We start from the raw sequence: 11,072 nt of genomic DNA, 5'->3' as shown, positions 1-11,072 counted from the left end.
GGGCCCCTCCCTCGGTGAATGGGGCTGGGCGGAGCTGGGGGCGGAGCGGGGCGGGCTCGGAGCGGAGGAACCGGGACGGGAGCGGCGGAGGGGGGGGACACGGAGGTATTGGGGGGGGGTCCTGGGGTCGGGGGGGTCAGGGGGAGAGCCAAAAGGTTTGGGGGTGCAGGGGGGTATAGGGGAAATCGGGTTGTGGGGGTGGAGAGGGCAGGGAGGGGGGTGCGAGGGTGTTTGGTGCCGGGGGGGCTGGGAAGTGGGGGAAATTGGGGAAATGGGGGGGGAAAGGGGGTGTTTGGGGAGGAATTGGGGCAAATTGGGGAAATGGGGCTGATAGGGGAGTGTTTGGAGAGGAATTGGGGGAAATTGGGGAAATGGGGGGGATAGGGGGTGCAGAGGGGGTGCAGGAGTGTTTGGGAGGGGAATTGGGGGAAATTTGGGGAAATGGGGAGGGATAGGGGGGTGTTTGGGGAGGAATTGGGGAAAATTGGGGAAATGGGGGGGGAGGGGGGTGCAGGGGTGGTACGGGACTGTTTGGGGAGGAATTGGGGGGAATTGGGGAAATGGGGGGGGAAAGGGGTGTGTTTGGGGAGGAATTGGGGGAAATTGGGGAAATGGGGGGGAAGGGGGGTGTTTGGGGAGGAATTGGGGAAAATTGGGGAAGTGGGGGGGGTAGGGGGGTGCAGGGGGGGTACGGGACTGTTTGGGGAGGAATTGGGGGGAATTGGGGAAATTGAGAGGGTTAGGGGGGTGCAGGGGTGTTTTTTTGGGGGGATTGGGGGATGCAGGGAAAGTGCAAGGGTATTTAGGGAGGAATTGGGGGAAATTGGGGAAACTGGGGGAGAGATCGAGGGGTGTAAGGATGGGGGGAGTTCACCCAAAAGGGGTTGGGGGGTGTTTGGTGCAGGGGGGGGAATTGGGGGAAATTGGGGAAAACGGGGGGGGTAGATTAGGGGATGCAGGATTTTGGGGGTGTCTGCCCATGGGGGTGTTTGGTGCCGGGGGGGATAAAAGGGGGGAATGGGGTTTGTAGGGGAGTGGGGCTGGGGGGTGGCAGGGGTTACAGGGGCCGTACGCAGGTTTTGGGGTCTGGGGGATGTGAAGGGTCCTAATAGGGGTTTGGGGGCGTCTTGGGGACGTCCTGGGGGGGGAAAGAGGCTTTGAAGTAATGGGACCGAGGGGCTCTGACCCCCCCTTGCTCCCACCCCACTCAGGTCCCTTCGGGGACAGGGACCCCAAGCTGCCACCATGGCCCAGGCCGTCAGCTGGCTCAAGGTGAGCCCTGTCCCCAACCCTACAATGAAGGGGGGGCCACGAGGAGCCAGCCCCATCCTTTTACAACCATTAAACCCTTTCCCCCCCCCCCCCCCCAACACCTCCTCCACGTTCCTCCCCAGCGGCTGTGGGGGTCCGGGGAGCACCCGCAGCCTTCGGGGCCCCTACTGAGCCCCCCCAAGGAGACCCTATTCAGGCAGGAGGCAGGCGGGGGGGTCACCTACCGCATCCCCGCGCTGCTCCACGTCCCCCCCGCCACCTTCCTGGCCTTCGCCGAGAAACGCTCGTCCGCCCGCGACGAGGACGCCGAGTACCTGGTGCTGCGGCGGGGCCTCCGCAGAGGCCAGGAGGTTGAGGTAAGACCATGAAAAAAGCCAAAAAAAAACAACAAAAACAGCCCAAAATATTAAAAACTGGGGCTGTCGGGGTGGCGTTGAGCGCGGCGAGTTTGGGGTTTCGGTGGCGGGGTCTCAACCCTGTTATCCCCTCCGCAGTGGGGTCCCGTGGAGGAGCTGTCGGGGTTGGTGCTGCCCGGGCGCCGCACCATGAACCCGTGCCCGGTGTTCGAGGCGTCGAGCGGGGTCGTTTTCCTCTTCTGCATCTGCGTGGAGCGGCGGGTGACCGAGCGGCACCAAATCCTAGCGGGACGCAGCGCCGCCCGCCTCTGCTGCTCCACCAGCCGCGACCGGGGCCGGAGCTGGAGCGCCCTACGGGATCTCACCGACGAGGCCATCGGGGCCGACCTGCCCCATTGGGCTACCTTCGCCGTGGGGCCGGGCCACGGGGTGCAGTTGGCCTCGGGGCGCTTGGCCGTGCCCGCCTACGCTTACTACGTCCACTGGCGGCTCTGCGGGGTGCCGCTGCCCTGCTGGACCCGCCCGCACTCCTTCATCTTCTACAGCGACGACTCGGGACGGAGCTGGAGCAAGGGCTCCTTGCTGCGGGGTATGGAGACGGGCGAATGCCAAGTGGCCGAAATCGGCTGCGGGGATCAGGGGACGGTGTTGTACTGCAGCGCCCGCACGCCGTGCCGCTGCCGGGCCGTGGCGCTCAGCACCGATCGTGGGCTCCGCTTCGGGCTCCCGGCGCGATGCCCGGCGCTGTGCGAGCCGCTGCAGGGGTGCCAGGGAAGCGTGGTGAGTTTCGACGCGCCCGACGGTGCCGAAAACACCCAGCACTGGCTGCTCTACTCCCACCCCACCGACCGCTGGCACCGCCGCGACTTGGGCATCTACGTCAACACCGCGCCGCCGGACGAGGCGGGCTGGAGGCACCCGTGGGTGCTGCAGGAGGGACCCTGTGGGTATTCCGACTTGGCCGCCTGCCCCAAAGGCGTCTTCGGGTGCTTGTTCGAGTGCGGGGCCACCAGTGCTTGCGAGGAAATCGCCTTCTGCCTCTTTGCCCTGAGCACCGACGGCGGTGCCGACGCGCCGTGCCATGGGAATGGACCCGTTTTAGAGGTTTTGTCCCCAAGGGATGGAAACGACGGGGAGACCTCGAAGGAAGTTTTTATGGGTATGACCCCGCAGGAGGAGAAGCGGGGTCTTGTGGATTTTAATTGATGCATTCATTTTTTTAATGGGTGATGTACATCGTTGGCCGCCATGGGGTTGGTGGGAGCTGGGTGCGGTGGGACCAAGAGGTGGCACCAACCCGCGCCAGGACCCGAAACACTCCTCAAAAATCAGCATTCCCCCTCATTGTAGCAAAAAAGCAGAAGATGGCACAAAAAGCACCATGGGGAAAATCCAAACGTGAGGTTTACAAATTCCTGCCTCCCTCACGTGGCATGAGATGATTCCTCTTTTTTAGTTTTTTTCCCCCAGTTTTCCATTCCCTGAGTTTTTTCCTGCAGGGGAGGCCACTCAGGGCTGAGCCCAGCCGCAGGGGACAGGCGGTGGCTTTGTCCCTGGGGGTGATGGTGGCAGCTCAGCACGGGCTCACCTCCCTCTGCCACCAGCAAATAAAATCCTCCAGAGATGGGTGGAATCCAACGAGTCTCGGGTGGCAGAAGGAGGCAAACGGGACTGTGAGGACATGGGAGATGGCGTGAAGGGACGTGGGACAGGGGGAAGGGGACATGGAGCAATGGGGATGTGGGACATGGGATGATGGGGCCATGGGATGTGGGGTGAAGGGGACATGTTACCCACACCCTGGAGCAGAGAGGCTCACAGCAATGTCTGTTATGTCCCTACACCCGTTGTGTACTTGCACCCATCACAGTCCTGAACCTCCCCACTTTTGCAGAATCACTGAATCATCTAGGTTGGAAAAGCCCTCCAAGATCACCTGGTCCAACTGTCCCCCTACCACCAATGTCCCCACCAAGCCCTGTCCCCAAGCACCACGTCCAACCTCTCCTTGAACACCCCCAGGGACGGGGACTCCCCCACCTCCCTGGGCAACCCGTCCCAAGGCCTGACAGCTCTTGCTGAGCAGAAATGTCTCCTCATTGCCAACCTGAGCCTCCCCAGCACAACTCGAGGCTGTTCCCTCTGCTCCTGTCCCATTTGGCTCCATTCACCACAACTCTTTGGGCCTGGCTCTCCAGCCAGTTCCTAACCCAACAAAGCCTACACCAGTCCAAGCCCTGAGCAGCCAGTTTCTTGAGGAGAATATTGTGGGAAACGATGTCAGAAGCCTTATTGAAGTTAATGTAGGCCACATCCACAGCCTTTCCCTCATCTTTGTCACAGAAGGAGATCAGGTTCGTCAAGCAGGACCTGCCTTTCATAACCCCATGCTGACTGGGCCTGATCGCCTGCTTGTGCTGTAAGTGCTGTGTGATGACACTCAAGATAATCTGCTCCATTAATCAGCTCCATAATTACGAGGGCCACATCCCGCTCCCCATCCCCTTCCACCAGCTCAAGAGACAGTATCCAGAGAACTGCTCTTGCTGCTAAAGACTGAGGCAAAAAAGGCATTGAGCACCTCAGCCTGTTCCTCATCTCTCGTCACTAAGTCTCCCCCCTCATCCACTAAAGGCTGGAGATCTTCCTTACTCCTCCTTTTCGTGTTGATGTATTTATAAAAACATTTTCTGTTATCTGGAACAGCCAGGTTGAGCTCCAGGTGAGCTTTGGCCTTTCTAATTTTTTCCCTGCACTGCCTTACATCTTTATAGTCCTTCTGAACAACCTGCCCTCTTTTCCAAAGGTCATAAACCCTCTTTTATTTTCCTAAGCTCAAGCCACAGCTCTCTGTTCAGCCAGGCCAGTCTTCTTCCACGCCAGCTCGTCTTCGGGCACGTGGTCTTCTCCTGAAACTTTAAGATTTGCTTCTTGAGGAGTGCCCCATCCTGGTTTGGTGGCCTATGACAGACCCCACCAAGATGTCTGCCTTGTTGGCCTTCCCCCCGATCCTAACCCACAGGGATTCAACCTTATTGCTCCCAGCCTCGAGTTTTACAACACCAAAATACTCTCTGATATAGAGAGCCACACCACGACCCTTCTGTGCTGCTGATTAGGACCAGCAGGATGGGGAAAGGATGGGATGGGGACAGGCAGGAGGGGGACAGGGGAGAATGGGGACAAGAAGGGCTGGGGATGGGATGGGATTAGGGACAGGAGGGGATGGGGATGGTAAGGAGCAGCAGAATGAGGCCAGGATGGGATGGAAACCAGCAGGAGGTGGGGGGAGAGAGAGGCTGGAGGTGGGTGGGACAGGACAGGAGGAGATTGGGGACAGGGAGGATGGGGACAAAGAGGATGGGGACAGGGAGGATGAGGACAGGAGGATGGGGACAGGAGGATGAGGACAAGGAGGATGAGGACAGGGAAGATGAGGACAAGGATGATGGGGACAGGGATGATGGGGACAGGGAAGATGGGGACAGGGAGGATAAATACAGGGATGACGGGGACAGGGAGGACAAGGACAGGGAGTTTTGAGGACAGGGATGATGAGGACAAGGAAGATGAGGCCAGGACGAGCTTTTTACAGCCTGGGGACAACCAGGAGGCCCCAACCACACCGGGGCCAGCCAGGAGGGGCCGCCAACACCACACCACCACCGGCTTCCCCCCTCCTTAACCCCCCTCTTTCCCCCTTATCCCCCCCCTTCCCGGGGACCTCCCCGTCCCTCCCCAGCCTCCCCTCGCCGGCCTCCAGGCGGAGCCGAGGCTGGAGCCGAAGCCGGGGGAGCGGGGGGGATGCGGGCTGTGGGGGTGCTGGGGCTGGGGGCACTGCTGGCTTGGCTGCCCCCCGTCCCTGCCGACACCTTCTCGGCTCTGAGAAGCGTGAGGCAGGCTCGGGGGGTCGAGGGGAGGCTGCTGAGGAGGCTCCGAGCCTACCTGCGGGAGGAGAGCGCCCGCCTGCGCCGCCTGGGCAGGTAGGGACCCCCCAACCCACCCACCCACCCAAGGGACCCCCCCGGTGAAGGGCACCCAAGGAGCAAGGCAGGGATGCGCCGAGGCGATGCTGAAATTGGGAGGTTGGGACGTGGAGGCTGCGAGAGGGGAGGAGGCTGCAAGCACCCATGGGTGCCATGGCACAGGGGTGGCCCAAGAAGGAAGGAGACCAGGTCCTGGAGCTGGGATGATCCCAAACGTGGGCCAGATGCTGAGGCTGGAGGCTCTGCCGTCCCCACCAGGGAGGACACTTTGGGTCTTGGCCCGTTTTTCCCAGCGGTTTTGGGGCAAATCGGGGCGTTTGGGTGGCCGCGAGTTGGCGCACCACCCGGAGCCTCATCCCTTTTAGGTTCTACGAGAAGGTTCGGGCGCTGCACCAGGACCCCGGCGCCTCGGTGGATAACCCCTTGCTGGCCTTCAGCCTCATCAAACGCCTCAGCTCCGACTGGCCCCGCTTGGTCCACAGCGACGAGGCCGCCGAAAACACCCGGGGTACGGCACCGCCGCTCCACCTGGGGTCCGGCGGAGCACCCCAAGATCTATTGGAGAAGTCTCGCAGCCTCCAACCACCACTGAGACCCCCTCTCACCTTCTCCCCAAGCTCTCCATGATGGTTTCGAGGAGGTGCAGCAAGAATTGCCCGGAGCCGAGGACCTGGAAGGAGCGGCGAGGGCGTTGATGAGGCTGCAGGACGTCTACGGGCTCAGCGTCAAGGGCATGGCCAACGGCGTCTTCCAGCCCGCCGGCACCGGCCGCCCTCCCCTATACAGCCCCGGCCTCCGCGTCGCCCTCTCCGCCGACGATTGCTTCCACGTGGGCAAGGTAGAGGTGCCGTGCCCTTGTTTCGGGGAGGATTTGGGTTTTTTTTCCCCCCCCTTTCCCGCACGGAGGCGATGAGGCCTCTCTGAGTCAGCCCACAGGCATCCCGCGGCTCCGGCCCAGATCTTGGGTTTTTGCTGCCTCGGGGTTTGGTGTTATAGGGAGGGTGTTTAGACCCCCATCGGGGGGTGAAAGGGGGTCTCTGAGAGGGATTTTGGGGGTTTTGAGAGAGGTTGAGACATTCTCGGGGCAGAGTCCCCACTGTGGGGGCAGGATTGAGTCACAGAGGTTGGGGTGGGATGGGGGGGGTGAGAGGGGCAGGGGGACGGGGATGGGATGGGGATGGGGAGTGGGGATAGGGGGAAGGAAAGAAAGGGGTGGGATGGGGGAGGGATGAGGAGGAGGATAGGAGGGAATAGGGTTGGGGAGGGGACTGGATATGATAATGGATGGGATGGGATGGGATGGGATGGGATGGGATGGGATGGGATGGGGATGGGATGGGATGGGGATGGGGATGGGATGGGGATGGGATGGGATGGGATGGGATGGGGATGGGGATGGGGATGGGGATGGGGATGGGGATGGGATGGGATGGGATGGGGATGGGGATGGGGATGGGGATGGGGATGGGGATGGGATGGGATGGGATGGGGATGGGGATGGGGATGGGGATGGGATGGGGATGGGATGGGATGGGATGGGATGGGATGGGATGGGATGGGATGGGATGGGATGGGGATGGGATGGGGATGGGATGGGGATTGGGATGGGATGGGGATGGGGATGGGGATGGGGATGGGATGGGATGGGATGGGATGGGGATGGGGATGGGGATGGGGATGGGATGGGGATGGGGATGGGGATGGGGATGGGGATGGGGATGGGGATGGGATGGGGATGGGATGGGGATGGGGATGGGGATGGGGATGGGGATGGGGATGGGATGGGATGGGATGGGATGGGATGGGATGGGATGGGATGGGATGGGATGGGATGGGATGGGATGGGATGGGTTTGAACAGGTATGAAATAAGGATAAGAAGGGGATGGGATGGAATGGGACCAGGACCGGGGCCAGAACCGGGACCGGGACCGGGACAGGGACCGGGACAGGGACCGGGACAGAGACAGGGACAGGGGCAGACCAAGATGACCCCACAAGCATCTCCGAGCACCACCTGCGCTGCCTCGCAGGTGGCCTACGACACGGGTGACTATTACCACTCCATCGCCTGGCTGGAGGAGGCCGTCAGCCGCTTCCGCCTGTCCTACGGCAGCTGGAACCCGGAGGAGGAGCGGGGCAGCCTGGAGGACGCCCTCGACCACCTCGCCTTCTCCTACTTCATGGTACGGCCCCCGGCCCCCTCCCCAGCCCCACGGGGCCAAACTATGGGGCTGGGGCTCCTCACACGCTCTCCGCTCCCATCCAGGCTGGAAACATCTCCCACGCCTTGACCCTCTCCAGGGAATTTCTCCACTACGGTACGGGGCTGAGCTTGGTTTTGGGGTGTCCCCGCCACCTCCGCATGGCACCCCTCATTTTTTTGGCATGGTCATGGGAAATCTCCAAGGACCGAAGCCGAGGAGGTCGGTGCTGGGGATGTGTGGCTTTGGGTGATCTCCTCCCCGCCCAGCAGACCCCAGTAACCAGAGGGTGACGAGGAACGTGGCCAAATACAAGAAGCTGCTGGCGTCAGGGGGGGACCGAGTGGGGAGCCCCCTGCGGCGCCCCAATGCCACCCGCCTGCAGAGCCGGGACGCCTACGAGGAGCTGTGCCAGAGTCTGGGGGCACAGGTAGGGCTGGCAACGGGGATCCCATAGCCCCCAGCCCACTTTTACCAGCCTTTTCCCCAATCCCCTCTCTCCCCAGCCGGCCATGGAGCGGCCCCCACGCCTCGGCTGCTCCTACGAGACCAACGGCAGCCCCTACCTCCTGCTGCAGCCCGCCAAGAAGGAGACGCTGAGGCTCCAGCCCTACATCGCCTTGTACCACGACTTCATCAGCGACGCCGAGGCCGAGACCATCAAGGGGTTGGCGGGGCCCTGGGTGAGCTCTAGAGGGGATGGGGATGAGGTTTCCCCCTCCCGGAGGAGGATCCCCAAGAGGTGGTGGCTGGTGGCCCACCCTGAGCAGGCAGAAATGGATTTGAGTTTGTTTTAAAGCAGGGCTCAGGCACCGCTTCCTGTAGGGTGGTGAGCCCGGCTCGGCTCCATCCTGCTGCCCTGGAGCCCCCCACAAATTTTTGAGGGACAAATCAGGGTCTGGCGTGCACCTGAACTCCCTCCCTGGTCTGGTGGCACCCAACGCGTTGCATGGCCACCGTGGTGGCAGCATCACCCTCGGGGACTCCTTGGGTGGGGATTTTTGGTCTAAACACCACAGTCTGGTCCCAAAAGGTGGTCCCTGTTTGGGGGGTGACCCTGATGGCGGCAGCATCCCCTCCCCGTGTCCCCCACAGCTCCAGCGCTCCGTGGTGGCCTCCGGGGAGAAGCAGCAGAAGGCCGAGTACAGGATCAGCAAGAGGTAGGCCCACCTCATCCCCTTATCCCCTAGCAGGGCCAAAAATGTCCCTAAAGGAAGTTATAGGGGAGGATTTCTGAGGCCGGGTGTCCCCGCAGCGCCTGGCTGAAGGACACGGCCGACCCCGTGGTGCGGGCGCTGGAGCTGCGCATGGCGGCCGTCACCGGCCTGGATTTGAGGCCTCCCTACGCCGAGTACCTGCAGGTGGTCAACTACGGGCTGGGCGGCCACTACGAGCCACACTTCGACCACGCCACGGTCAGGAGGGTTTGGGGTGGTCAACGGGGTGGTCAACGGGGTGGTGGTTTGGGAGGGAGGTTTTTTTGGGGGGACCCGTGGCGTGCGCTGAGGTCCTGCGTGGAATGGGAGCCACGGTGGTGGCCCTAAGGAGGAGGGAGAAGGAGAAAGGGGAGAAGGAGAAAGAAGGAGAAAGGGGAGAAGGAGAAAGAAGAGAAGGAGAAAGGGGAGAAGGAGAAAGGAGAGAAGGAGAAAGGGGAGAAGGAGAAAGGGGAGAAGGAGAAAGGAGAGAAGGAGAAAGGGGAGAAGGAGAAAGGGGAGAAGGAGAAAGGGGAGAAGGAGAAAGGGGAGAAGGAGAAAGGGGAGAAGGAGAAAGAAGAGAAGGAGAAAGGGGAGAAGGAGAAAGGGGAGAAGGAGAAAGGAGAGAAGGAAAAGGGGAGAAGGAGAAAGAAGAGAAGGAGAAAGGAGAGAAGGAGAAAGGAGAGAAGGAGAAAGGGGAGAAGGAGAAAGGGGAGAAGGAGAAAGGGGAGAAGGAGAAATAGGAGGAGAAAGGGGAGAAGGAGAAAGGGAAGGAGAAAGAAGAGAAGGAGAAAGAAGAGAAGGAGAAAGGGGAGAAGGAGAAAGGGGAGAAGGAGAAATAGGAGAAGGAGAAAGGGGAGAAGGAGAAGGGGGAGAAGGAGAAAGGGGAGAAGGAGAAAGGGAAGGAGAAAGAAGAGGAGAAAGAGGAGAAGGAGGTGGAAGGAGGGAGAGGGGCTTCCATGGGGACACCGTGGAGCTGTGGGGTGCGACGGGTTTGTGGAGCCGCCGGGTTGAGGGGTTTCAGCACAAACCTGACCTTCTCCACCTTCTTGCTCTTGGGGCAGTCCAGGAAGAGCCCCCTTTACAGAATGAAGTCCGGCAACAGGATCGCCACGGTCATGATCTACGTGAGTTGTCCCCCCGGGGTTTGGGATGAGCGAGGTTGGGCTGCGTGGTCGTCAGTAGGGTTCAGAGTGAACGGGGTGGCGGAGGGCTGTGGGCGGCCCTAAATGGGATCGTGGCGAGGTGTTAAACGAAAACCCGGTGCTGGGAGGGAACTCATGGATTTGGGGCGTGGATAACACCTCGGGGGGGGGGACAGGGGAGGGCTCGTGCCTCAGTTTCCCCGCGCTGTGCCCCACGGCTCACCTTTGTGCCCCTTTTCCAGCTGAGCGCCGTGGAGGCCGGTGGCTCCACCGCCTTCATCTACGCCAACTTCAGCGTGCCCGTGGTTAAGGTGAGGGGGGAACGGGGCAGGGGGGGGACGCACGCAGCTCTATGGGGTCGCATCTCATGCAGGGAGTCGTGGCTGAGCCCATCCCGCTGCCCCAAAAACCCTGACCTGCAGCTCCCCGATCATTTTGGGGCTCCAAAACCTAACCCTGGGGCTTGTGTCTCCATTCTAGGGGTGCCAAACCCCAATTTGGGGGCTTCTGGCTTTGTTTTAGGGGCACGAAACCCTAATCCTATAGCTCCCAGCCTTGTTTTGGGGTGCTGAAACCCCAACCCTAGAGCTTCAAACCATTTTGGGGCGCTGATCCTTAACCCTGGAGCTCCCGCGGTGGTTTTGGGAGGCCAAGATCCAACCCCAGGGCTGTTTGGGGTGCCAAACCCGGGGCCGTGCCCCCTCTCTGCCCCGCAGAACGCAGCCCTCTTCTGGTGGAACCTGCGGAGGAACGGGGACGGCGACGGGGACACCCTGCACGCCGGCTGCCCCGTCCTGGCTGGGGACAAATGGGGTGAGACTTGTGGGGTGACGCGGGGCTGGAGGGGGACGCGAGGTGTCGGGAAGCGAAAAATCCTGGAAAAGGGGGAAAAAAAATCACCAATATTGGAGCTGGTG

At 61.5% G+C, this 11,072-nt stretch overlaps 2 protein-coding genes across 4 annotated transcripts in view; both read left to right on the top strand.

The window, feature by feature from the left end:
* The window catches only part of NEU3 (neuraminidase 3), a 66,185-nt gene extending 62,919 nt beyond the window's left edge, over positions 1-3,266 (top strand). The window contains exons 1-4 of one of the 3 annotated variants that reach the window (XM_038178482.2): positions 88-105; positions 1,212-1,272; positions 1,395-1,628; positions 1,767-3,266. In XM_038178482.2, coding sequence (XP_038034410.2) covers positions 1,246-1,272; positions 1,395-1,628; positions 1,767-2,834 — 1,329 coding nt within the window. In that variant the 5' untranslated portion in view covers positions 88-105; positions 1,212-1,245 and the 3' untranslated portion in view covers positions 2,835-3,266. Of the gene's footprint in view, positions 1-87; positions 106-949; positions 1,273-1,394; positions 1,629-1,766 lie in introns of those variants that run through there. The other 2 variants (XM_072032943.1, XM_038178485.2) reach the window with 2 other exon arrangements.
* Positions 3,267-5,372: 2,106 nt separating this feature from the next.
* Positions 5,373-11,072, top strand: part of P4HA3 (prolyl 4-hydroxylase subunit alpha 3) — a 9,942-nt gene continuing 4,242 nt past the window's right edge. The window contains exons 1-12 of the mRNA XM_027462143.3: positions 5,373-5,611; positions 5,980-6,122; positions 6,232-6,452; positions 7,647-7,799; positions 7,883-7,934; positions 8,090-8,247; positions 8,324-8,500; positions 8,913-8,977; positions 9,073-9,232; positions 10,075-10,137; positions 10,398-10,466; positions 10,872-10,968. Coding sequence (XP_027317944.2) covers positions 5,433-5,611; positions 5,980-6,122; positions 6,232-6,452; positions 7,647-7,799; positions 7,883-7,934; positions 8,090-8,247; positions 8,324-8,500; positions 8,913-8,977; positions 9,073-9,232; positions 10,075-10,137; positions 10,398-10,466; positions 10,872-10,968 — 1,537 coding nt within the window. The 5' untranslated portion in view covers positions 5,373-5,432. The remainder of the gene's footprint in view (positions 5,612-5,979; positions 6,123-6,231; positions 6,453-7,646; positions 7,800-7,882; positions 7,935-8,089; positions 8,248-8,323; positions 8,501-8,912; positions 8,978-9,072; positions 9,233-10,074; positions 10,138-10,397; positions 10,467-10,871; positions 10,969-11,072) is intronic.

The sequence above is a fragment of the Anas platyrhynchos genome, chromosome 1, assembly GCF_047663525.1.
Source record: "Anas platyrhynchos isolate ZD024472 breed Pekin duck chromosome 1, IASCAAS_PekinDuck_T2T, whole genome shotgun sequence".
Taxonomy (NCBI): domain Eukaryota; kingdom Metazoa; phylum Chordata; class Aves; order Anseriformes; family Anatidae; genus Anas; species Anas platyrhynchos.
The sequence above is the reverse complement of the archived record's forward strand: the minus strand, read 5'-3'. Positions and strand labels throughout refer to the sequence as shown.